Genomic DNA, 26,639 nt, shown 5'->3' with positions numbered 1-26,639 from the left:
ATGGTTGAAGCAGAGAAAGGTACAAGACAGTAAACATCAAAGCACTTTTCTTTCCATCTCAAACTGGGAAATAAAAATAAAACATGCCATTATTCTATACATAATATCTAAGTAGATCTACTGCAAAACACTCCACAACTAGACACACACGCAGACCAATGTTTCTCCCACTAATAAGTATTTTCACCAATCAGATCAGCTCTGAAAAAGACCTGTGAAAAGAAATGCGATTGCTCAAAACTAGTGGAAAAAATATCAAAATTGGGCTGCCTGTGTAAACCCAGCCATTGAATCCTAACCTGAGGCCCATCGAGGGCTGGTCAATAGGAAATAAGAACCATGTGCAACTGTTGGCCCCCTCACCCTTCAGGCGAGCAGGATGAAGGTCCCATAAACACACCGGATTTATGGTTATCAGACTGAAACCCAGAAACAGACCCAGAAACAGCTGGGGTCAACCAGAACCACAGACAGACTCCATACATTCATGTAATAACTTCACAACTACCCTCCACTCTACTGACAGCTTGAACAAAGCCTGTCTGTCTATCATAGTGGGAGAGCAAGCTAGGCCTTACACCAATGATCTAATCATTATCAGAACATCGAACAGTTCAAACTATCGAAAGTGAATCAAATTGATCCTATTCCATCCAGTATTTTCACAAAAATGTGCTTTAGTATAATAAAAAAGTGAGTGGTTAGGAGTCCACGTCAAATATCCATGTCTGTATTTGAGTACTATATGAAATGGTGCTCAGTTCCAAGGCTGCCTCTTCTAACAGGACAATAAGCTGGTCTACACACAAAGACTGAATTCCACAACTAATAAGCTAGAGGTATGAACAAGATGTAACTCTGAGTGAAACAGTGATATCCAAATGTTGTCAAACTGGTGCTGTAATGTTGCTTTGTGTATTCTAAATAAACTTTGTTTGAGGCATGGTCTGCTATTTACATTATTGTACAGACCTAAATAACTGCGAAACGATACACTAAAACCTAACCATTAACGCAAAAGCACGACTTACCATTCTTGCTAGCTTTAGGTGACTACCTTGCGGTGGATGACAAAACAGTCTGTACATTACAGTAAATATTTAATTTATTAACGTATCAAACAGTCTTTACAAAGCATGGGTCAGGGGTGAAGACACAGGCTGTGTTCCGATTCCCTCCCCTGCTCCCTGAAATGGCATTCTTTTAAAATCCAATGAATGTATGTCTACCTCAGGGAGAAGGGTAGAGAATTGAAGTGCAGCCACAGACAAACATAAAAACACACTTCTCCTCCATGTTTATGTGGCAAACTTTTTCTGTCGGACTGGAGCAGGCAGCTGAGATGTGATGGCCAGGAGAGGGCGCTCCACCACCACCAGAGACTGGTCATCCAACAGGCTCACACACAGCAGGTCCTACACAGGAACAGACAACATGAATAAAACATACTGATTTGACCGGTTATATTTACAGAATTTAAACATAACTGTGTATAGGGTATATCCAACAGAATCCTGATATTGTCCCAGTTTGGGGTTGGGTTCTACCTGGCCAAAAAGAGGAGACTCTCACCTGGAAGGTTTTGCATATTTTGAAAGCATGGAGGTGACTGGGCCTCTCCTGCTCTGATATGCTCCTGAGGGTCATCTGATTGTAAAACTGGGTCTTCTGGTCAGGGAGGGGCTGAGGGGGGAGAAAGGGACAGCGTTAACCTCACAGGGCACTTACAGCAGGTGTATTCTAAATGATACATTCAATATGATCCATACTAGGCCACTAAAACCAATAAGGCCATTATGACAAGGACATTGATGAATAAACACTTGAAAGAACAACAAAAAGGAGGATGCCTTTGGGAAATGCAGGTTTCTTACCAGACTTTGGTCAATTATGCAGAACATGTGCATGTCGTGCAGGACAACTTGATTTGGGTTTTTCGGGTTGAAGGTCACATGGGTGACGGGTGTGTCCCGGTCCAACCACACGTTGTGGAGCCCCTGCTTCTGCAGCTTTCGGCTCCAGTCTGTGTACTGCTTCTCCACTATAGAGTACTCAAATAACTACAGACATACACCACAGAACAGTCAGCATAACTACACGTGTCAAGAGTACTAAATCCTAAACCTACAGGGGAAATGACAACAATTTCAACAAGATCAATCCTGTAAAAGGTATAATTGAGAGATACTACTATCTACAACTGCAGTGGCAGTATGAGAGGTGGCATGGTGTTTACCTGTTGGTCAGCGTGCACCATGGTCAGGTTGTTGGTGGTGGGGTGGATCCCCATGGCACTGGGACAGGAACCATAAACAGGTACTATACAATGGAGCTGGAACACAAGAACAGGGCCGTGAGAGGCTGTCATTGGTAGCAGATTATACAACTTTTACAATGTTACTTGTAGAATAACAAGCAGCTGTAGTGCTTGGCTGGATCAGTGGAAAAACCACCCACCTTTAGTTTCTGTAGATTGTAGACGTGGATCTCACAGTCACTATTTGCGGCCGCCAGCCACTTCCCATCTACACTGGTAGTCATTAGGTGAATGGGCTGTCTGGACCCTGGAGAAGGAAACGTCAGAGTGAGACCACGCTGCCACAATCAGAATTTAGAATCGGAATTATACAAAAGAAAGCTATGGTTTTTCAGTGAAGAACAACCAAACTGAGGTGACGTATCGGTGGATCCACTGACCTGACTTGGGCTTGAGGGTGTGCACATACTTGCACTCAGACTGGGTAAGAGCAATAACGAGGACTGATGATTGGCTGGAGGCAGCAAACATCTTGGAGGAGTCCGAGGAGAAGCAGAGCTGGTGTGCAGAGCGCAGAACCTTTGGGAGTTTGGATACCTGGGAGGGGGTGACAAGTGAGGTAGTTCAAATATATTCTAAAAATAAAATATATTGCTGAGCTACACTATATATACACACAAAGGTATGTGGACACCCCTTCAAATCAGTGGATTCGGCTACTTCAGCCACACCCGTTGCAGACAGGTGTATAAAATCTTGCACACAGCCATACAATCGCCATAGACAAACATGGCAGTAGAATGGCCTTACTGAAGAGCTCAGTGACTTTCAACGTGGCACCGTCATAGGATGCCAAGTCCGTTTGTCAAATTTCTGTCCTTCTAGAGCTGTCCAGGTCAACTGTAAGTGCTGTTACTGTGAAGTGGAAATGTGTAAAATGTGTCTGTTCTCAGTTGCAACACTCACTACCGAGTTCTAAACTGCCTTTGGAAGCAACTTCAGCACAAGAACTGTGTCAATAGCTTGTCATAGCCAAGCAGCCGCACACACTCCTAAGATCACCATGCGCAATGCCAAGCGTCGGCTGGAGTGGTGTAAAACTGTGGAAACGCGTTCTCTGGAGTGATGAACCATAGTTCACCATCTGGCAGTCCGACGGAAGAATCTCAGGCGAACGCTACCTGCCCAAATGCATAGTGCCAACTGTAAAGTTTGGTGGAGGAGGAATAATGGTCTAATTGTTTTTCATTGTTCGGACTAGGCCCATTAGTTCCAATGAAGGGAAATCTTAATGCTACAGCATAGAATGACATTCTAGACAATTCTGTGCTTCCAACTTTATGACAACAGTTTGGGGGAGGCACTTTCCTGTTCCACCATGGCAATGCCACCATGAACAAAGTGAGGTCCATAAAGAGAGTTTTTCGAAATCGGGGTGGAAGAACTGACCTCAACCCCATCGAACACCTTTGGGATGAATTAATAATGGCATAGAAATAATGGCTGGTCCATTTGAATGATTGCAAATATCGTCGTCCCTTGGAAAACTGAACACAACCCACGATCAGATTGCACAAGCTCAAATGACAATCAACAAGAACGGGATCTTATGAATTAGTCAAACAATGAGAAATCATACCTGGAATGTTGACTTGAGATCACAATCGGGGAAATCAGTTCATAACCAGAGATCAAATAGTAGAAGAAATATCTCAATATATGAATACATTTTGTTGTCATTGCCACTACTGCCAGAGCGACACGCATAATACAGTAGAGGCGAGAAAGCTGACTTTATCCACATTCAGGATTTGGTAATACCTTGGTAATACTGATGTTATTATTGTCCGTCTGCAGCCTGTAGATACGCACGCAGGACACGGTGGAATAAGCTAGCCATCCTCCACAGGAGGACAGGGCACTGCAGCAGATATGATCTTCACCCTGGGGGTAAAGGTCACAACAATACTACAGTTAAACAGCATTTCTTTAACATTATAAACTCAGCAAAAAAAGAAACGTCCTCTTTTCAGAACCCTGTCTTTCAAAGATAAGTTATTTTGATTTTTACAAGTTAACAGATCTTCATTGTAAAGGGTTTAAACACTGTTTCCCATGCTTGTTCAATGAACCACAAACAACTAATGAACATGCACCTGTGGAACGATCGTTAAGATATTAACAGCTTACAGACGGTAGACAATTAAGGTCACAGTTATGAAAACTTAGGACACTAAAGAGGCCTTTCTATTGACTCTGAAGAACACCAAAATAAAGACGCCCAGGGTCCCTGCTCATCTGCGTGAACGTGCCTTAGGCATGCTGCAAGGAGGCATGAGGACTGCAGATGTGGCCAGGGCAATAAATTGCAATGTCCGTACTGTGAGACGCCTAAGACAGCACTACAGGGAGACAGGACGGACAGTTGATTGTCCTCGCAGTTGCAGACCACGTGTTACAACACCTGCACAGGATCGGTACATCCGAAAATCACACCTGCGGGACAGGTACAGGATGACAACAACTGCCCGAGTTACACGAGGAACGCACAATCCCTCCATCAGTGGTCAGACTGTCCGCAATAGGCTGAGAGAGGCTGGACTGAGGGCTTGTACGCCTGTTGTAAGGCAAGTCCTCACCAGACATCACCGGCAACAACGTTGCCTATGGGCACAAACCAACCGTCACTGGACTGGCAAAAAGTGCTCTTCACTGACGAGTCGTGGTTTTGTCTCACCGGGGGTGATGGTCGGATTCACGTTTATCGTCGAAGGAATAAGTGTTACACCGAGGCCTGTACTCTGGAGCAGGATCAATTTGAAGGTAGAGGGTCCGTCATGGTCTGGGGCGGTGTGTCACAGCATCATCGGACTGAGCTTGTTGTCATTGCAGGCAATCTCAACGCTGTGCGTTACAGGGAAGACATCCTCCTCCCTCATGTGGTACCCTTCATGCAGGCTCATCCTGAAATGACCCTCCAGCATGACAATGCCACCAGCCATACTGCTCGTTCTGTGCGTGATTTCCTGCAAGACAGGACTGTCAGTGTTCTGCCATGGCCAGCGAAGAGCCCAGATCTCAATCCCATTGAGCACGTCTGGGACCTGTTGGATCGGAGGGTGAGGACTAGGGCCATTCCCCCCAGAAATGTTCGGAAACTTGCAGGTGCCTTGGTGGAAGAGTGGGGTAACATCTCACAGCGAGAACTGGCAAATCTGGTGCAGTCCATGCTCTGCAGTACTTAATGCAGCTGGTGGCCACACCAGATACTGACTGTTACTTTTGATGCCCCCTTTGTTCAGGGACAAATTATTCAATTTATGTTAGTCACATGTCTGTGGAACTGGTTCAGTTTATGTCTCAGTTGTTGAATCTTATGTTCAACGAATATTTACAAGTTAAGTTTGCTGAAAATAAACACAGTTGACAGTGAGAGGACGTTTCTTTTTTTGCTGAGTTTAGAAGGGTCATTAACGGTCATGGTGGAATAATTACGTAAAATAGTATTTTGGTGATTTCAAACTCTGTTCCGGGTCAAATTTCCCCAGAACATAAGGGAAGGGATAATCAACATAAAACTTTGATTTAGCTACATTTTCTGTATCTTAATAGCCTTGTCAGAGGACGTTTAATTTTTTGCTGCGTTTATAAACTCAAGACTATGCCACTCAGATTCACTGTATACTGTGCTCAGATAAGCTAAGAGGAAAGGCCAAAGGGTCGGGTGGTCTTGGATGGTTCTACTGATCAAGTTGATATGCATGAGCCACGTAGCTACCTTTCTCTTCAGAAGGAGGAGTTTCTCAGGCTTCCTCTTCAGAGGCAAGCGGTCTCCTGTCTTCCCTGAAAGGAAGACAGATGAGTCGTCAAATACTGCACACAACAACTATACCTACTAGACAAGTGTGATGACCACTGCCTTTTGTTTGAAAAAGAGTCAACGATATTGACTGTATTTCTCCCATCTTCCTAGACAGTGTGTGTGTGTGTGGTTCTCACCATGTCCATCACTATCTCCCAGTCTCCACAGCTCCAGCTGACCAGGGAACTGCAAGAGCAGTAGTCCTGCCTTCTTTGCACAGGATACTAGATTCCGCTGGAAAAAAACAACAATAAAACAGGATCGAACCCAGCCTTAATGCAATTCTATAATAATAAAAAAACATGTTCATAGTTAATAGGAATATTCCATTGAATTCACTATTCAGAATCAATGCAATGGATATTATTTGCAACAACTCTGACAGCAGAGTAATTTCTGCCATTTCTGTACTCACGTGGGGAAAGTGGATCTTCCGAAGTCCTGAAGCGTGTGACTTCATCAAACTTCTCCAAAAGGGGTCTCACTACAAGGTGGGTATCCATGCCTGAGAAAATAATGTATCCAGAATGAGTCTTTATGCAGTCAAATAAAGCAACATTTATTGTACTACAGTAGCATTTCATCTTCCTCCATTTGAGCATTAGTACTGACCTCCAGAGACGATGGCAGTCTCGATCTCAGCCAGGGCTCTGACATCATGCGTGTGGTTCTTGAAGGTCCTGGTTCTGACCCACTCCTTGTCCTGCTGCTGATGCAGAGTAGGAGCAATGAACTGGAACTGGATCACAGTGCCTTCTGACGTCCCTGCCACCACACTGCTCTCATCCTGTCAATCAAACACAGCCAAGTCAGGAAGGAAGCTCCATTCTAGTGAAACATAAACAGTAGTTGTGTCAAACAAATACATGCCTTCAGACATGTCACCCTGCTCTCTCCCCTCTGAATAAAAATAGAGTGCACCAATCCGGAAGGAGAGATAAGATATTTGTTAACGCCAGGTGTCCATCACAGAGAATATCCTCTCACCTTAGAGACAGACAGTGCCAGCACATCCCACTTGGTCACCAGGTGTGTTTTGACAAGCGTGCCGGTGTGTCCATCCCAGACTTGGACCTTCCCAGCAGAGTCCCCGCTGACGACAGTATGGTCTGACAGGAAGGCCACGCTCCAGACTACTGTCTCCCGACTCTTAGAGCCTCCAAAGCCCCGGTCCACCAGGAGCCTCTGTACAGCATGACCTGAGACAACAAACACTAGGGGTCAGGATCAAACTACAAGTAGCTACATGGACATCAGTGTACTGACAAAGACTGCAACTTAACACCACAACCTCACTGGCCTATTGGAACAAGTATGAATTCAACACTATTTTTCAAATGTAAATTGATTATTCAAAGCAGATCATAGCTCACCAGTTGGAACATCAAAGACACGGATCATGTCCATCATGCCAGCAGCGATGTGTGTGCCAGAGGGGTGCCAGGAGAGGGATATGATGCGACCTGAAAGACAGGATTAGAATGTTTAACAGGGCTGCACTACAACAAGAGGTTAAGTTCTCAACAACCATGGGCAATGTCCCTAATCCCATTGACAGTGTGAGTGAGGATGCCCATATAGCATAAGAAAGGCAGCAATCTAAGGAAGTAACACATTTTTTGACAATTGAATCAGAAGGACTATTTCTCTTACCTTTCTGTCTGTCCAGATTGCGCTCAAACTGTATGTGCTCTTCAAGTACTTCAAACAACTTCACTGTCCCATCTTCACATCCAATCTAACAGGTGAAAAACCCACATTTACATTGTTTCAATAGCAAAATAAATACACCTACAGCAGGCATACTTTGAATATTTCTGAAAATACATTGATTCAAGAGGGGTAACTGACCGCTAATTGTGTCCCTTGAGTATTGCTGATTATGGTCCAAATGGGGCCCCCATACGCTTCCAGGGAGTACTTGGGTCTTAGGTTTTCCAGGTCATATTCCGCGATCTCGCCATTCAGGCCAGCACTGAAAAGGCGTCCTCCAACCCAACATAGAGACTCAATGGATCGGGAGTCTTTCCCTGGGATAACCTGCAGATCCAAAACAAGTGTTAATGGCAAGTTTAGCAACCACATTGAGGGTTTAGCAACCACACACAATAGCCAAACGAGAGAGGTTTGAAGTTTAAAATGTGGTAGAATGTAATGGCCAAACAAAATGTTTCTTTACATTCTGAACATGCCATAAAATAATTAAGTAAGCTACTAACTTTTTCCTGGAAATAGTGGTCAGTGAAGTTGAAAATCTCGACACTCCCATCCATTCGTGCAAGGGCTAGTCTCTCTGTGTGGGCATTGAATGCCATGGCTCTGATCGCTGTGGGCATGTAGTCGAAAAACCGAACCCGGTGCACTTTGAACTCCCCCATTGCTGCGTATCTATAGAAAACAGATACATTTTAAAATTAAAAAGAGGATCAATAGTTTTGCATGGAAAACAGTAATGTTAGCTAACGTTGATGGACTTAGTTACAATAACTAGTTAGCGGATAAACGACCATCATGCTAAAGATATAATTTGAAATGTAAGCCGCAACAAGAGAACTATCACCTACAAAACTAGCCTACTTGGATAACGATAGCTACCTAAAGTTAGCTTGCTAGCTCCCAATTTGGCCGGTTAGCTAGCTAAGCTCGCTGTAACGTTACATTAAAAGAGCAGAGCATGCCTATCAACAAATAATTACATTATTGGCAAGTACCGATATATAATGAACATAGAAAGAGTAAAACAAATACGCTTACTTGTATCACCCCCTTATTTAGTATTTTCTTCTCTTTCACCAAACGTTCATTGCTAAGAGTTTCAAACGTTGAATTACAGCAGACACCACGTTGGACACCTTTGACCCGGAAACCCTAGATGTGAGTGACGCGACTGTGCGCCGGAAAAAGGTGGTACATGTTGCTGGCGGGAAAAACATGAAAACAATCAGGATTTGTCATCGACAGAATAAGCGTTAACGCATCATTATATGTACCTAACAATGTCTAGTTAAGTGCCTATGTTGCATCTCTCTCCTTCTCCTCACCTCCTCTATGTTTTAGTTATCTTTCTGCGAGCAGTACGATGGTTCAAATAATCATAAATTCAAGGTAAGACTTGTCAATCATCTGAATTCTTATAAATGGTCAATTCACACAGGTTCTGTCTGTCTCGTCGCAGTATAAAACATTGATTCAGAGTAGTGTACCTTACCTAGCTATTTATTTAATTTCATAAGATGTTAATGAACAGAGTTAGATCTGTCAGCAGTATACCACCCTGCATCCCACTGCTGGCTTTCTTCTGGAGCTAAGCAGGGTTGGTCCTGGTCAGTCCCTGTATGGGAGACCAGATGCTGCTGGGAGTGTGTGGTGTTGGAGGCACACTTGCCTCTGGTTTAAAAAATATCCAATACCCCAGGGCAGTGATTGGAGACAATACCCTGTGTTGGGTGCTGTCTTTCAGATGGGACATTAAACAGGTGTCCTGACTCTCTGTGGTCACTAAAGATCCCATGGCACTTGTTGTAAGAGTAGGGGTGTTAATCCTGGTGTTCTGGCTAAATTCCCAGTCTGGCCTTCATACCATCATGGCCACCTAATCATCCCCTGTTTACAATTGGCTCATTCACCCCCCTCCTCTCCCCAGTAACTATTCCCCAGGTTGTTGCTGTAAATGAGAATGTGTTCTCAGTCAAATTACCTGGTAAACTAAGGGTTAAAAAAATAAAACATGTGAGTGTCAATCAGTCTGCTGTAGTGTGTTAAAGATGAATTTATGTTTAGTGACTGCTTGATGTCTAGGTATGTAATTGGTGAGTACGTCTGTTTTTACTCCCCTATCCATCCCTGTCCAGTGTGGATGGGGCTGGTCCTGCTGAGTGGCTTCTGGTTGAACTCCAGGGGGAGATGGTGTCCAGGCAGAACTCTGGACTGGCTGGGAACCTGATGGGAGATCTGCTCTACACCAAAGAGGTACAGAACAACATGGCACTATAATATAGTGTTAGTACACTCTTCTCTTACCTCACCTCTTTCCACTCTGAGAGGTTGTTTGTCTTCACTTGTATCCCCTCCCCCAGGGTGTGCCTGTGCTCATCGTGGGACACCACATCCTCTATGGAAAGGTGGTCAAACTGGAGAAGCCCTTTGCTGTCCTGATGAAACACTCCGGCCTCCCGCAGGGGGACGAGGTTCCCATGGAAACCAACCATCAGAACCCCACCACCTACTCTGTCGCTGCCCTCATCAAGAAGAAGCTCATCTTCAAGACTCGCCCAAAGCCCATCATCACTAATGTGCCCAAGAAAGTGTAGTAAAGTACTTGGTCGTATGCATTAGGGCTCACTGTTGCAAAACCCTTTTTACTGAAAAATTTGACAAGTTCAGATTGTCCCTCTCTTTCCTGTGGGAGGAAAGTACATGCTGCACTCTTAATGACTTCAAATCCACAAGTATGGAGCACACAGTGCAAGACTGTATTTGGGACACACTCCTCTGGCTTGAGGTTATAGACCACTGGAACTAGACTGTGTGCATATTTGTTTCGATATGTAAGTGGTTATGCTCCTGGAATTTGCTGTATGCGGTGGTGTATTAGTAAAATCAAGATATTTCAATAATTTTTGCATTTTTGTGACAGGATTGAATGTGTTGATATGCCATTTGTACTGTGTTTATTTTCAGATGGGAAAGAAGTCAGTACAACAGTGGAATGAGAATGTTTTTATTCAGATACAAAAACATAGTTTTTCAACCGCTGTACAAGTTTAAAAAATAAATGTTCTGATTGAAATTGAAATACAAAACCTTTTTCCAAAAACATGTCTTTTATACTGTATTTAAATATGTTCATAATGGAATACATGGGTGGTTACAATACTTTATTTTCAGCTATTCTATACCAATAAAACTATATGTGTTATGTTGTGTATCAATAGCCATATGCTGTTGCTTGATTCTGAGAGTTTTTTTTTACCATGCTACTGTGTTAGAAATGTTATCTGTTGGTTAATTACTTCTACATGTCAGTTATACCTACCTGTTCTAAATCTACATATCATCCCTAAATGGTAATATAAAATAAGTCTTATCTCTCATCCATGTAACTACACAAATACCAGTGTTGCAATGTTGAGCTCTAGAGACCAAACTACACTGAATTCACTGACCATGATGTGCTAGCTACATCATACTATAAACATGATGTAAACAGCTGTTTCATGAAATGTCAGAACCCCATAATCCTTTTAAATATAAGCCTGTTCTTCACCCCATCATTCTTACGCATCTTCAAAATATCTTTGAATATGTTCAATACAGAAAATATATTACTTTGCAATATTTTCTGAACCATTTTCTTTTGTAAACATTGAATGATATATGAGCTGAGCTGCCATGGCGTTTTGGTTACGCTCGACAGTTGTTCTGCGGCATTGAGAGAATGCTTAGAAAATTCTGGTATAGATTTTAAGTCACGTTAAGACTTATTGAATAGTTCTACAATTATATTCAAACAAGTTATATTATAAGAATGTTTTTCCATGTAAGATATGCCTACAAAATATGGGTGGACATCTACTGTCACTCAGCATTATGAGACCCGTTGATTTGTCAAATATGAGTGGTCTGAAACTGTCACAGCTCAAGGGACTGAGTGTACATCAGAGGCAGGAAGTATCAAGGAAATCAAAAATGGCATTAAAGACAATATTGTAGACTGAGAAGATGTTCAGCCTGATAGATAGGCTACTATAACAAATATTGTATATGATATCTACACACCATACAACATCAATCACAGTCATCTCTGTATTTTATTTATGCCTCTAATTTCTTCATGTAATCCCAATATCTATACCACTGTGAGTCTTATTACACAGTCACATTACATACACCCTTGAAAGTAGAGGGAAAGGTAGGCCACATATACGTTTGAAGACAAGTCAGATGATTAAAAGAGATCAGTTCGCTGTCTGTACACAATTCTAAACACTAAATTCAGTGTTCCTGCATTCTGTTATGATTTCTGAAAGACGGCCAAAGGGGCTGTATGGGTGTGTGTTTAAGGGAAAGGGAGGTTCCTTCTTGGCATGCAAATAGAGGTATAACCATAAAAGTAAAAAACACACCCTTTTTACTCATGATGGCTAAAGGGGCCAATTCATCCAGCCACACAGTAAATAACTTCCCCCCTTCTGCGCATGGCCACATCCACCCCCACTCACACTCTGGCCTCTCTCAATGGCCTTGTGACTCCAACACGTTTTTAAATGCACTGCCTAAAACCAAACCCATTCATGACCGCTTAAATTGCGAGTATACTTGCATTCAGGAAATAACTTCAAAGTATTGCATTTTGGGGGGGAGCTGTTTTATCTGTTTAACCCCAATTTCAGTTTTGGGGGAAAAAATGGTGTGTTCACAATTCATGGCCACAAATACTTGAATGAATTGCAAACAATCTTGCGTCTCGTGTCAGGGGACATTATTCCTGTGGCTAATGTTGAGGTTGCAGTTTTGAGCCCCAACAACAGCTAACTCTGATTTACAGCCAAGACAATACTGCAAATGCATATGGATGGCCGCCTACCAAGTTTGTACTTTAATATCTATTCAGACTGAGAAGGGAAAGAAAGTCATATCACCTTTGATCTCCTCTGTGTGGTCATGGAAATATACTGTACCGTCAAATTGACCTACTGCACCATTGGTAGAGAGAGGCTGAGCAACCCTGTAAACAAGCGTTGTTTCTTGTTTGCACTTTCAAGTTATGCAATTCTCACCGAATAAAATAATATTAACACAACTTAAAAAGCACAAGAGTGGAAACTTATCTCCATTCTCCAACAACAAAAACATGTCAACTTAGATATGACACCTACACTAATACCAATGGCCTTGATAACAGGGGATCATGGTTTTCTATTTTCTTATTCTGGATTTAACAACTAATAACAGCAATGTGGAGTTTGTACTTGTATTATATTAATGGTAAGGCATGCGTCAAAAAACAAGTGGTCTTTGGTCATAGCAGTTTACATGATGGAATGAATGATTGATTATCCTCAGTTGGTAAGTTATATCCTGTATTGAGCATTGATACTGTATGTAATGTGTATACAATGTGGCACTCATACAATAAAATGCCCACACAAAATGAACTGACTCATTCAATTGGATGTAAATATCCTTGCAGGCGATGGAAGATTGGACTATTACCATATGAGCTAAACTTTTATCTTGGGCACTGTTCAACAGCACCAAAAATGTATTTATGAGTTATGTTATGTATAAATGTTGGCTTGTCTTTAAATTACTGTATTACAGAAATACAACTGTAGATCATTGTGTCACCTGATTGAGGCAAAGAGGGCCCTCCGTACATGTCTAACTGTCTCTATGTTCAGTCATTCAACTCATGCTGGAGACATATCAACACTGCTTCATACTGTTCATACTGACACATATACTTGTTTCGATAAGCCCAAACCTCCAGGCCTGTGTCAAAGCTCTTACAATCTCTTGTAAACGGGTTGTATGATAATGTGCTTTATATCTATGGAAAGCACCATGCCCTTGTAACTCATGACCACTGGTAGAGCACTCTATAACACATTCATACCACATATGTCCGTTAGAACCAGAGGTTTAGCACCATGGAGACAGAATGGCATGAGAGGGGTGGGGCCAAAGACTGGCTCAGCTGTTCCAGCAGCACCATTGAAACACTGACAATTGATTCATGTCTTATGCCTCTGCATACGGCAGGTGGTATTGCTCCTCCCTCTTGTTGCAGCGTTTGGCTACTATAGCCAGGTAAAGAACCAGCAGGATGACCCAGTAGCAGGCGTACAGGATGGCCCCAGCGATGAGCAGTGCTTTCTCTGTCTCACTGAAGGGCTCCTGGGTTTCACAGTAGATGGTGTATGCCACCCCACCCAGCAGCACAGCCCCCCACACTGTGACAGGCACTGCCCCAATGAAGTTCACCACAATCTTCCTCCGCCCTGATGTGCCCCAGCCAGCCTTGTTGATAGTGAGCAGGGCAAAGATTTTGGCTGGCAGCAGACTGGACATGTAGAGGAGGGAGTAGAGAGACATGAAGATCATGACCAGACTGCCCCTCAGGAAGCAGGCGTAGGTAGCCTTCACCATGCCAACCAGCTGCACTGTCAACAGGAAGAGAAGGATGTTCCACAGGCGCCCACGGTAGAACAGGTGGATCACTGTGGCAACCAGGAAGAAGGGGAAGAAGCCTGTCACCACAGACTCGTAGGTCATCCAGAGGCTGTGCTTGTGGAACCAGAGAGCGTTGTACAGCCACTCCCTGAAGTAGGACTTGCTCCAGCGGGTCTGTTGGTTGAGCCAGCGGAGGTAGCGCGTTGGCGTTTCAGTCTGGCACTGGGAGCGAGCGGTGAACTTGGTCTTGTAGCCGAAACTGAGCACGCGGTTGGTGAGGTGGCGGTCGTCACCGAAGCTGCACTTGCTGCCCAGGAAGGTCTGGTGATACCAGGGCTCCAGGAACTGCTGCAGCAGAGAGTTGCGGTACATGCCCAGGGGACCACTGATACATTGCACACAGCCAAAGTAGGACTGGCAGGCCCGCTCCACATTGAAGGCCATCCAGTAACGCACACTGCTCAGGAAGGAGAGCCACGAGTCATACTTATTCAGGATCTGAAGGGAAACAATAAGAGGACAGAAGAAACTGTTGCTGATGATTGATTCAGTGTACTAGTATAGGAAGGAAGACAATAACACCATTGTGAAGGGTCTTCTTAGAGAAAGAAGTCTCTCACCTGAACATCTCCACCTACTCCCCCCACCTTTGCATCCTCTTCTAGAATCTTCAGCATCTCTATGGTGCACGCTGGGTCCAGAACTGTGTCTGAGTCACACACCTGCAATGGCACACACATGGGGGCCTTATTTCTACCCTTATAATATAACTGACATGAAGCCAAGTTGGTGGTAATGTGTATTGGTTTTGACAGTGGATTAATCTGATTTGCTTATCCATCACACAATAGGCGATTGATCTTACTATTGATGTTATGATAGCTGTTGGGATCATACAGTATGTTTACAATACACACTGGTCTACATTAACAAATGAGTGATTAACTGTCTATTGATGAGTGAGAAATACTCAAGACGGCAGCCTAGGGCCACAGCAGGTGTTTTAGTTCCATTGTGTTTTATCAGATGCCAGTCAAGTTACCTGAGAGAAATTAGAGACTGCTGACAGCACACAGGTGTTCCAGAAGCACACAGGTGAGGGTCAGCTGAACAACTGAACTTCGACCCTGACAATGCAGTAATGGACTGTGTACGGCTCAATGTGCATCTTTGTTTTTATAACAATCCACAAGCCCAGGAGCAACACAGAAATATCAGCCCGTTGCTATAATATGTAATAAAAGGATGTGTGTGTGTTTGTGTGTGTGTGTGTGAGTATATGTGTGTCTGCATGTGTGTACGTGTTCGCAGGTTTGTGATATTGTTCTCTAATCGAAGAGCATCAAAACAAGGCCTTGTGCCAATGTCTGTGGAGACTGAGTCCAATGAGATTAGACTACCTATTTCTATCAAGCAGGACAGAGGACACACTGATGCAAAATTTAACCACTGAGAGAGACTTACCTGCATATAGTCCACAGAGTCTCCCAGGGCTTTGAAAGCTGTGTACATCACCTCTCTCTTCCCTCCCCACTCCTGCATGATACAGGAGTAGCGACAGTTCCTCACCAGGCTGGCCACACGTGCAGCCTCCTCCGCATGCAGGGACGCTGCTCTGGCCCCCCCTCCGCCCACCCCTCCACCCCCGCCCCCGTCACTGTGGTAGTTCCCCTTCCACACCACGCTGCCTGCCTGGTCCGCTCCACCCATCACCTCCTGGAAGATGTCCATCATGTAGCCGTCCTCCGGCCTGTTCCCGTCCACCACCAGCACCACCTTCAGGCCGGGGAAAGAGATGTGGCGCACGCTGCGGAGGCACTTCCTCAGGTAGTCTGGGTCCTCCTGGTAGGCAGCGATGCACAGGGCCACAGAGCGCCGCAGATGCTGGGGCCGGGCGGGGCTGCGCATGTGTCTGTGCTCCAGGAAGGCAAACAGGCTCTGGAGGAAGAGGTGTAGAGACAGGATGGCTCCGTACAGGCCGAAAGACAGGTGGTGCTGCTCTGTGTGGATGAACTGGTAGCCAGTCACGTAAGCCAGCAGGATCCCAAACAGGACCACAGCGGCGAAGAGGGTGGTCGTCACGATATGCAGCACAGTCCTACAGCGAGAAGGCATCTGGGGGGAACAAGAGAGGGAATGGATTCATGATTCCAGAAAGAACTGATGGACGAAAGACAGAGCTCATCCACTGTGCACAGACGTTCAACGTCTAGTTTTTATTTACATTTGATTGAGTTGTCAACTAACGTGAATTCAATGTGAAAGATTTTTTTTTTAACCATGTCAATGACTACATTTACATTTACATTTTAGTCATTTAGCAAACGCTCTGATGCAGAGCGACTTACAGTGCATTCATCTTAAGACAACCACATATCACAGCCATAGTAAGTACATTTTTCGTCAATAAAGTGTTTGTGGGGCTGTGGGATTATTTAAGATATTCTTTGAAGAGGTAGGGTTGTTGCAGATGTTTTCAGAAGATGGGCATGGACTCTGCTGTCCTAACTTCAGGGGGAAGCTGGTTCCACCATTTGGGTGCCAGGACAGAGAAGAGCTTGGACTGGGCTGAGCGGGAGCTGCCCTCCCGTAGGGGTGGGAGGGCCAAGAGACTAGAGGTTGCAGAACAGAGTGCTTGGGTTGGGGTGTAGGGTTTGAGCATAGCCTGAAGGTAGAGAGGAGAAGTTTCTCTTGCTGCTCTGTAGGCAAGTACCATGGTCTTTTAGTGGAGTTGTCAACCGTGATGGAGAGGTCTTGGAACAGGCAGGCCTTCCCTGGGAGGAAGAGCAGCTCAGTCTTGTCGAGGTTGAGCTTGAGGTGTTGGGCCGACATCCAAGCTGAGATAGGTGCCAGGCATGCAGAGATGCGTGACGCCACCTGGGTGTCAGAAGGGGGGAAGGAGAAAAGTAGTTGTGTGTCATCCCTTACTTTAATGACTTTTTTATAATTCAATTAGTTCTCGAATTTGATTCAACGTCATCACGTTGAACGTTCCTGTCTTATCTGTCACACTCTTCATAACCAGTCTTCTTCTGAAACATAAATAACTATATGCATTGTTCATAACACTAAATATGTAAAGATGAAGATCTAAACATTATCTCAAAAATTCCAAATGAAAGAATGTGAATGACCCCACCTACAGAAAGCTGAATAAACATGGGGAAACAACATAGCCATTTACAACCTTTAAACATTAAATGGAAACGAGACCAGTTCACTGAGTTAGACATCTGCTGTTGCCCCCCCCCCCCCCCCCCCCCCAGGTTAATTACTTTAATTAAAGACCAGGCAGGGCTTGGACGGCACTCGGGAGTGGCCAGAATGGAGAACAATCCCCCCTTTCATTGATGAAATTACCTCCCTGTGCCCCCTGCTTCGGTTCTGCTGGAGAAAGACGGCCTTCATTCACAGACCTCATATCATAACATCCACTTGTAGGGAAAGCACTGGCAGAAATGGAATTCATGAAGTGAATTTACATCATGGTCCTCAGGCAGTTTACCACTCATCTTTTCTATACAACCTGCATTCAATGTAATAATACTCTGTAAGCTACTTGTAGGCATTGTCAATACTGTACACCACCAGGATAAGTAATACACTACCTGAACAGAATTTCCATAATATTACATTATACCATTAATATTCCACCATGCCTGATATTGCATCTAGAATTGCTTATGTGAAAGTGAGTGCAGATTAATTCAGTGTCCACTGACAACACATATACAGTAACTATTCCCCTCTGAGGGCCAGTCTATGATCTGGGGACCATGGGGGACAATAAGAGGGTGAGGCAGCCAGCACGCTATTAATGCCCCCTGAGCATACAGGAGATGACAGGCAGGCAGGCAGACAGACTAATTAGAGGGCCACACTGCTGTTAGCAGTCAGGATTAGAGAAGAATAGAGAGGGGGCTCCATGTCAAACTGTATGGACTGAAAATCATGTTTCAGGTAGAAAGATGGACTTCCAAGTTGGACTGCACAGCCGATGAATAAAACAATGAATAAATGAAAAAAGAGTAGTTAATGTTTTTATGGCATCTTGAAAATGTATAGTAGTTGAGTAGTGTCACTGATCACTGATGCAGAAATCCATAGAATTCCAGCCTTTGCAGTGGCACATCACCAATCATACTGTATAATCACCTGGAATTTCTGGACCCCACCCTCTTTTGCAAACTCTCATTAACATCTCCTAAATGAAAAGAGAGAGAGAGAGACCGCACTGGGCACAAACTGACTAATTCATATGTTCTTTCAACGTAATATGTCAACGTATTGTGACATGGAATCTACATGGAAAATACATTGGATTTGAAAAAAGTCTTCAATGTAAACTGTTGTTTTGAGGGTGAAATTTCAACCACATCATTATGCCATCATGGTAACCAATTGACAAACCTTCTATTAAATATGTTGAATTTGTACCTTTGAAGCAAAGCCAGATCTTCAATGTAATATCCGCTAAAAGCAAAAAACAATAGGCTGGGAAGCACCTCCTACTGAATCTATCTACAGCTACCCTTTGGTCTCCCATCCAGGGTTTTAACCAAGCCCAGCTTTGCTTTAATATGTATCACTGACTTTTACCAATATGCTATTGTGAGGATGATTGCTGAGAAATATCCACGTATTCACTGTTGCTATCAAAGTAATTCCAAAAGGTAGATTTAACAGAGCAAATTAAATGTAACTATACTTTATCATTCATATATCATCAATGATGCTATTAATCCTATATAGCATTTGGAAAGTCATCAACAGCTATTGTATAAATTCAACCCAGGGTTCAACTAAAAAGAGACAAGACATATAGGCCTAAGGTTTCAAGCTTTGGCTGATTTCAAATGGAATCTACATGTTAGTAGTAATCTACAAGTTAGTAGTCAAAGTAATTTCGGAGACTCTTTATTCAGAGTGACTTACAGGAGCAATTAGGGTTAACCTTTACTGCAGTGGGCTAAGTCAAGGTCACATAGAGTGATTCTTGGTAGTCCTAAACAAATCTACTTTGAAACACACCTCACACACATGGTTATAGGCAACAACAAAAAAATAACATACCTGTACTATGTCAGATATGGAGTTGAAATGTATTACATTTTGGGTTTGCATCCCAATATTACACTTTATGTACAGTACCAGTCAAAAGTTTGGACACACCTACCCATTCAAGGGTTTTTCTTTATTTTTGCTATTTTCTACATTGTAGAATAATAGTGAAGACAGCGAAACTATGAAATAACAAATATGGAATCATGTTGTAACCAAAAAAGTATTAAACAAATCAAAATATATTTTATATTTGAGATTCTTCAAAGTAACCAACCTTTGCCTTGATGACAGCTTTGCACACGTTTGGCATTCTCTCAACCAGCTTCATGAGGAATGCTTTTCCAACAGTCTTGAAGGAGTTCCCGCATATGCTGAGCACTTGTTGGCTGCTTTTCTTTCACTCTGCGGTCCAACTCATCACAAACCATCTCAATTGGGTTGAGGTCGGGTGATTGTGGAAGCCAGGTCATCTGATGCTGCACTCCATCACTCTCCTTGGTCAAATAGCGCTTACACAGCCTGGAGGTGTGTTGGGTCATTGTCCTGTTGAAAAACAAATGATAGTCCCACTAAGCGCAACCAGATGGGATTGTGTATCGCTGCAGAATGCTGTGGTAGCCATGCTGGTTAAGTGTGCCTTGAATTCTAAATAATTCACCAACAGTGTCACCAGCAAAGCACCCTCACACCATCACTCCTCCTCCTCCATGCTCCACGGTGGGAACCACACATGCGGAGATCATCCGTTCACCTACTTTGTGTCTCACAAAGACACGGCGGTTGGAACCAAAAATCGCAAATTTGGACTCATCAGACCAAAGGACAGATTTCCACCTGTCTAATGTCCATTGCTCGTGTTTCTTGGTCCAAGCAAGTCTCTTCTTCTTATTGGTGTCCTTTAGTAGTGGTTTCTTTGCAGCAATTTGGCCATGAAGGCCTGATTCACGCAGTCTCCTCTGAAAAGTTGTGTCTGTTACTTGAACTCTGTGAAGTATTTATTTGGGCTGCAATCTGAGGTGCAGTTAACTCTAGTGAACTTATCCTCTGCAGCAGAGGTAACTCTCGGTCTTCCTTTCCTATGGCGGTCCTCATGAGAGCCAGTTTCATCATTGCGCTTGATGGTTTTTGCGTCTGCACTTGAACAAACTTTCAAAGTTCTTGAGATTTTCCACATTGACTGACCTTCATGTCCTAAAGTAATGATGGACTGTCATTTCTCTTTGCTTATTTGAGCTGTTCTTGCCATAATATGGACTTGGTCTTTTACAAAATAGGGCTATCTAATGTATACCACCCCTAACTTGATGCAATTGCTCAAACGCATTAAGAAGGAAAGAACAAGGCACACCTGTTAATTGAAAGGCATTCCAGGTGACTACCTCATGAAGCTGGTTGAGAGAATGCCAAGAGTGTGCAAAGCTGTCATCAAGGCAAAGGGTCGCTACTTTGAAGAATCTCAAATCTCAAATATATTTTATTTGTTGAACACTTTTTTGCTTACTACGTGATTCCATATGTGTTATTTCATAGTTTTGATGTCTTCACTATTATTCTACAATGTAGAAAATAGCAAAAATAAAGAAAAACCCTGAAATGAGTCGGTGTGTCCAAACTTTTGACTGGTACCGTACATCACAGAAAACTGAAATAAAACGAAACCATTTGACATAGGAACACTGGATTTTTCAGAGGGTTTAATTATTCATTTATTTGATTAATTATGAATAACATTCCACATGTGAGGCCACTAGAGAGCGATTTGGTCATTTTACTATGGGCTATGTGCCTTGCTCAAGGGCACATTAACAGATTTTTCACCTGGTCTGAATAGGGGTTCAAACCAGCATTCTTTTGGTTACTGACCCAATGCTCTTAACTGCTAGGCTACCTGCCGCTAGGCAACCTGCCACCCCGTTTAAAGTTTGATTTGATTTAGTCCTATTAATTAACTTAGATTTTTGGTTGGAGACGTGAATCTAACATACTGTACCAATTATTAATTTGTAGACAAACTGGAATTCAGTGGCACAGACGGAACTATCCAAGGATACATCTCCTTCAAATGATGATATTTGGTTGCATTGACAACCAAACACAATTCAAAATCACTTTTGCTGTAGAGTAAATATTAACTTGTCGACCAGTTAACAAACAATATGTTGGATTCAGGTGGAACTATCCAAGCAGTCTCCATTAAATGTTGATATTTGGTTGCATTGTCAAGCAAACACAATTCAATATTACTCTGTAATACAATAAATAGCCTAAAGTTAGGTCTATCTTACAAACTAACATAAAAGCATTTATTCAACTTTAAAATGATTAATACATCCTGGCCACATTTTGAGGTTGTTCTGACAATAAATGTGTTACGTAATCATAGAAAGCGTGCATGTTCAAGTGCATGTAGGTCTCTGGAAATCTTCACAATTGCTATAATAATCTGCGCAGAATCTCAAACGACATTGATCACTTGCACAATGTACTTAAATAATAATAGTGAGTGGTCAAAGGCAAGTACTCACTGTGGTGGTAATGGTGACAGCTGGAGAAGCAGGATTTCAGTTCATGATCAAGGCTTTTTCTGTCCCTGCTACCTAAACATACATCTCCTGGAGTATCTCCTGGAGTATCTCCTCTATCTTGGATGTCCCATTCAAATGAAGGATCTGCTGTGTAATCCAGTGGCTCTAGGGTGAGCTGCAGTTCAGCATTCACAGAGGAGAGCCAAGCATAGGCACAGGTAGCTATTCCCAGGTGAGTCCCAGGTCCCAGGTAGGTATTTGCAGGTGTAATGTGCCCCTCCTGCAGAATGAATGGATTGTATTCTCAGGTGTGATGGCAGGCTGGTGCAGACTGAATGAGCATTTGGGCTGTGGGACAGGGGAAATCTACAGAGGCTAGTGAAGAAGGGTAGGAGGGAGGAGAGGAGGGAGGGAGGGATGACATAAAGCAAAGGAGGGGGAGTGGATGACCATGTGAAGGGAGAGATGGATGGGGAAAGTGAGTGGAGTCCCTTGATAGCTGGGTTTCAACTTGACTCTTCATCAATCTACTCTATCAATACTGTAACTCCCACAGCCTTGCTTTCATGAGTCATGGTTCATCCAATCAGATACAAGCCTGTGAATCAAAGCCCTGGAGTTTTCTCTGAGAAACACAGTAGACCAGAGATCTTTCTCCTTACCATGCACAGGAGATTCAGCTTCTTGCAGTATGTATTTAGTAATATTGTCACCATGACTCAGAATATGATAATATATCATCTTCAGTTAGGCCAATGTATAACAATTCACATCTATTCCCCACTAGAGGGCTCTCTTTTAATCTCACAACACATTTACAATGGCTGAGGCACTTTCAAGGAGTACACAAAAAGCAGAGACTATATGGCAAAAATACTCATGGAAAATACATTGATCTCTTTTCTTAAATTATTGAATATAAAGTAATCTTTCACGTTCCCCCATACAAAGAGACATGTGGTTGCAGAGAGTTTTGGTAATGCAGCTCTGTGGCAGACTGAGCTGAGGTAGTTGGTAACTGGGCCAGTTAGTCAAATAGAAACCACTGAGAAACCAGCACCGCTTCCCATAAGGCCTGATGGCAAATCCCAACAGGGCCTTTTCAAATGGCCACCAGACCCCAATTTGGAGTCAACCAGTGATGCCATGGAAAGTCAAAGAGTCAACGTTTTCCTTGGAGAGGTCACATGTCTTCAAACAGAATTCTGAGGCGTTGCTGTCGTGTCTTTCTAACGTTCCGCCAGCCTCAGGGAACCAACCACTGTGCTCTACCACAAAATACATCATTCTGTACCATACACTTTCAAAACACTAACCTGACACAAGCCGACACGCACGCACGCACGCACGCACGCACGCACGCACGCACGCACGCACGCACGCACGCACGCACGCACGCACACACACACACACACACACACACACACACACACACACACACACACACACACACAGACACACACACAAAGAGACATTCATCTCCTCATAAACAGAATGTGACTCATTCTTTACCCCATGACATACTCCCTCTATTTCTTAAACTTACATACAATTAAACATACATATATTCTGAGATGGTAATGTTTGTTTCAAACCAAATGTTACTTTCTACCTTTCGTCTGACATCCTTTTTTGGCCATTAGCACAGTGGACAAGCACATTTTCTCCATAAAATATTCTGCATACATTTGCTTTACACAAGGCTTTCTCTAAGTTCTTACTTACACAAAGGTTTCACAAACGTACCACTCTTTCTTTCTTTCTTTCACACATAGTAACATAAAACATAGTATTGTCCCATACCTTCCTGATCCAGTGGACCGCTCAGGCTCTGTCTCCCCCACTGGAGTCACCCCTGCAGCTCCGTCAGGCCGCCTGTGTGTCCGTTAGTCCACCCCCGGCTCCCGGTCTGCCCCACTCCACCACACTCTGCAGCACAGCACACTACTTGTTCTGCTTCCCACACACTACAGCTTTCTTCCAGCTCGCTTAATTCGGGAGTCCCTCATCCAAAAATACAGCTCTACCTCACCCTCAGCCTCCCCTGTCCCACCTCCCCCTGCCCCTCCTCCTCTCCCTCTCCTCTATCTACCTGGACAGTCTCAGGGCATGAAGGCCCTCAGATCACAGTCTCACCCAACAGCTGAGAGTGTTAGGCAGAGATAAGTGTACAGGAGGATAGCAGATGAACTGATCCCATCCCTGATCCTGGTTGGATCTCACCCATCCGGTCTTGAGTCCATGTCTGCTCGGTGGTCTCTCCCATGGGCAAGCGGTCGGGCCACAATGTGGTAGAGGTTGGAGGTCTAATACGGGGTCTCTGTAGCCTCCTGTCTGCCTGTCCTTCAGTCGTCCTCTCTGTTTCGATCTCGCTTCCCTGCTGCAGTGGAAGCTCCACTCTGCATCCCTTTGCAGCACAGCCCAAATCCCTGCTCCCCTCTCCTCTGTCACACTGTCCCGGCTCGGTGCATAGCAGCCTAGACTGATGCTGCTTTTCCTCCTCTCCCCTTCAAGACCCCTCTACCCTCTCACTAGCTCCCCCTCCCTGTCCTAGCTCACTGCAGTGTAGCCAGCCTCCAACAAGACTCAGGACTGTTCAGGCAGACCCCCTCTCCTCTCCTCCACACTGCCTGGCTCAAAGCATCCTTTATGGGCTTATTTATTTACCCACCCCTCCTCTCCTGCGCCGGTGCTGCCGACAGCCTGCAGGTCAGACACAAGCTGATAGACTGAGGGAGAGAAACTGCAGAATGCTCTGACACACACACTCAGTACATCCTGTAATCACATACACTACTCAAGTCATACCCTGAACACCAAGTTACCAATTATCTTATAACACATACTGTATACAACTGTGTCTGGTCCCACTTACTCTCTCACCCTCACACTCCATCTCCTGCTCAGAGGGTGTGGCAGTACTGTAATTAGTGTAAGAGCCATTTCATGGATAGCAATGGCATGGGGCCTGTGGGATGGTATGCCACCTGGCTGGCTGTGTTTCAGGGTTACTGTCCTGCGGTGAGCTGAGGTGAATCAGAGCATAGCATCACACTATCAAAGCATCCCTCTCACTGTGTGAATGTCCTTGGCAGTCAAGCTGAGGAGACAAACCCTGACAGGCTGGCACACATATAATTTCTGCATTTCTATGTCCGGCTGCACTAGTATGACTTACCTGAACCTCATGTTGCTTATAAAGGTAAACTCAGCAAAAAAAGAAACGTCCCTTTTTCAGGACCCTGTCTTTCAAAGATAATTCATAAAATCCAAATAACTTCACAGATCTTCATTGTAAAGGATTTAAACACTGTTTCCCATGCTTGTTCAATGAACCATAAACAATTACTGAACATGCAGACCTGTGGAACAATTGTTAAGACACGAATAGCTTACAGACGGTAGGCAATTAAGGTCCCAGTTATGAAAACTTAGGACACTAAAGAGGCCTTTCTACTGACTCTGAAAAACACCAAAAGAAAGATGCCCAGGGTCCCTGCTCATCTGCATGAATGTGCCTTAGGCATGCTGCAAGGAAGCATGAGGACTGCAGATGTGGCAAGGGCAATAAATTGCAATGTCCGTACTGTGAGACACCAAAGACAGCGCTACAGAGAGACAGGACGGACAGCTGATCGTCCTCGCAGTGGCAGACCACGTGTTACAACACCTGCACAGGATCAGTACATCCGAATATCACACCTGCGGGACAGGTACAGGATGGCAACAACAACTGCCTGAGTTACACCAGGAACACACAATCCCTCCATCAGTGGTCAGACTGTCCGCAATAGGCTGAGAGAGGCTGGACTGAGGGCTTCTAGGCCTGTTGTAAGGCAGGTCCTCACCAGACATCAAAGGTAACAACGTCGCCTATGGGCACAAACCCACCGTCACTGGACCAGACATGACTAACAAAAAGTGCTCTTCACTGACGAGTCGTGGTTTTGTATCACCAGGGGTGATGGTCGGATTCGCGTTTATCGTCGAAAGAATGAGCGTTACACCGAGGCCTGTTCTCTGGTGCGGGATCGATTTGGAGGTGGAGGGTCCGTCTGGGGAGGTGTGTCACAGCATCATTGGACTGAGCTTGTTGTCATTGCAGGCAATCTCAACGCTGTGCGTTACAGGGAAGACATCCTCTTCCCTCATGTGGTACGCTTCCTGCAGGCTCATCCTGACATGACCCTCCAGCATGACAATGCCACCAGCCAAACTGCTCGTTCTGTGCGTGATTTCCTGCAAGACAGTAATGTCAGTGTTCTGCCATGGCCAGCGAAGAGCCCGGATCTCAATTCCATTGAGCACCTCTGGATCGGAGGGTGAGGGCTAGGGCCATTTCCCCCAGAAATGTCAGGGAACTTGCAGGTGCCTTGGTGGAAGAGTGGGGTAAAATCCCACAGCAAGAATTGGCAAATCTGGTGCAGTCCATGAGGAGATGCACTGCTGTACTTAATGCAGCTGGTGGCCACACCAGATACTGACTGTTACTTTTGATTTTGACCCCCCCCCCCCTGTTCAGGGACAGATTATTCTATTTGTTAGTCACATGTCTGTGGAACTTGTTCAGTTTATGTCTCAGTTGTTGAATCTTATGTTCATACAAATATTTACACAAATTTGCTGAAAATAAACGCAGTTGACAGTGAGAGGACGTTTCATTTTTGCTGAGTTTATATCTACTGTTAGGCAAATTCCTTACAGTATTAATGTAACATCCCTCTCTCCATAGAGAATGATACGCTGTTTGATTAAG

The 26,639-nt window shown here is 44.1% G+C and overlaps 3 protein-coding genes across 3 annotated transcripts; 1 reads left to right on the top strand and 2 right to left on the bottom strand.

Annotated features, from left to right (window-relative positions):
• Positions 1-1,093: 1,093 nt before the first annotated feature.
• LOC120066661 (U3 small nucleolar RNA-associated protein 4 homolog) lies at positions 1,094-8,965 on the bottom strand. Its single transcript, XM_039018095.1, is given in 18 exon segments — positions 1,094-1,415; positions 1,573-1,683; positions 1,875-2,060; positions 2,237-2,332; positions 2,458-2,564; positions 2,698-2,854; positions 4,079-4,201; positions 6,036-6,100; positions 6,257-6,353; positions 6,535-6,577; positions 6,579-6,624; positions 6,732-6,906; positions 7,107-7,318; positions 7,493-7,582; positions 7,773-7,857; positions 7,971-8,159; positions 8,339-8,507; positions 8,874-8,965. Coding segments are annotated over 17 exon segments (2,058 nt in total). The 5' UTR covers positions 8,498-8,507; positions 8,874-8,965; the 3' UTR covers positions 1,094-1,298.
• Positions 8,966-9,042: 77 nt separating this feature from the next.
• On the top strand, positions 9,043-11,000 carry LOC120066662 (chromosome transmission fidelity protein 8 homolog). Its single transcript, XM_039018096.1, has 3 exons — positions 9,043-9,224; positions 9,971-10,088; positions 10,196-11,000. Exons 1-3 carry the CDS (start codon positions 9,199-9,201, stop codon positions 10,427-10,429), a joined length of 378 nt encoding a protein of 125 aa, XP_038874024.1. The 5' UTR covers positions 9,043-9,198; the 3' UTR covers positions 10,430-11,000.
• A 2,862-nt stretch (positions 11,001-13,862) lies between these two features.
• On the bottom strand, positions 13,863-16,409 carry has3 (hyaluronan synthase 3). The gene is made up of 3 exons (XM_039016844.1): positions 15,759-16,409; positions 14,915-15,016; positions 13,863-14,792 (listed from the first exon to the last, which is right to left on the bottom strand). Exons 1-3 carry the CDS (start codon positions 16,407-16,409, stop codon positions 13,863-13,865), a joined length of 1,683 nt encoding a protein of 560 aa, XP_038872772.1.
• Positions 16,410-26,639: the final 10,230 nt, after the last annotated feature.

Source organism: Salvelinus namaycush, chromosome 21, assembly GCF_016432855.1.
Source record: "Salvelinus namaycush isolate Seneca chromosome 21, SaNama_1.0, whole genome shotgun sequence".
NCBI classification, from domain to species: Eukaryota; Metazoa; Chordata; class Actinopteri; order Salmoniformes; family Salmonidae; genus Salvelinus; species Salvelinus namaycush.
The sequence above is the reverse complement of the archived record's forward strand: the minus strand, read 5'-3'. Positions and strand labels throughout refer to the sequence as shown.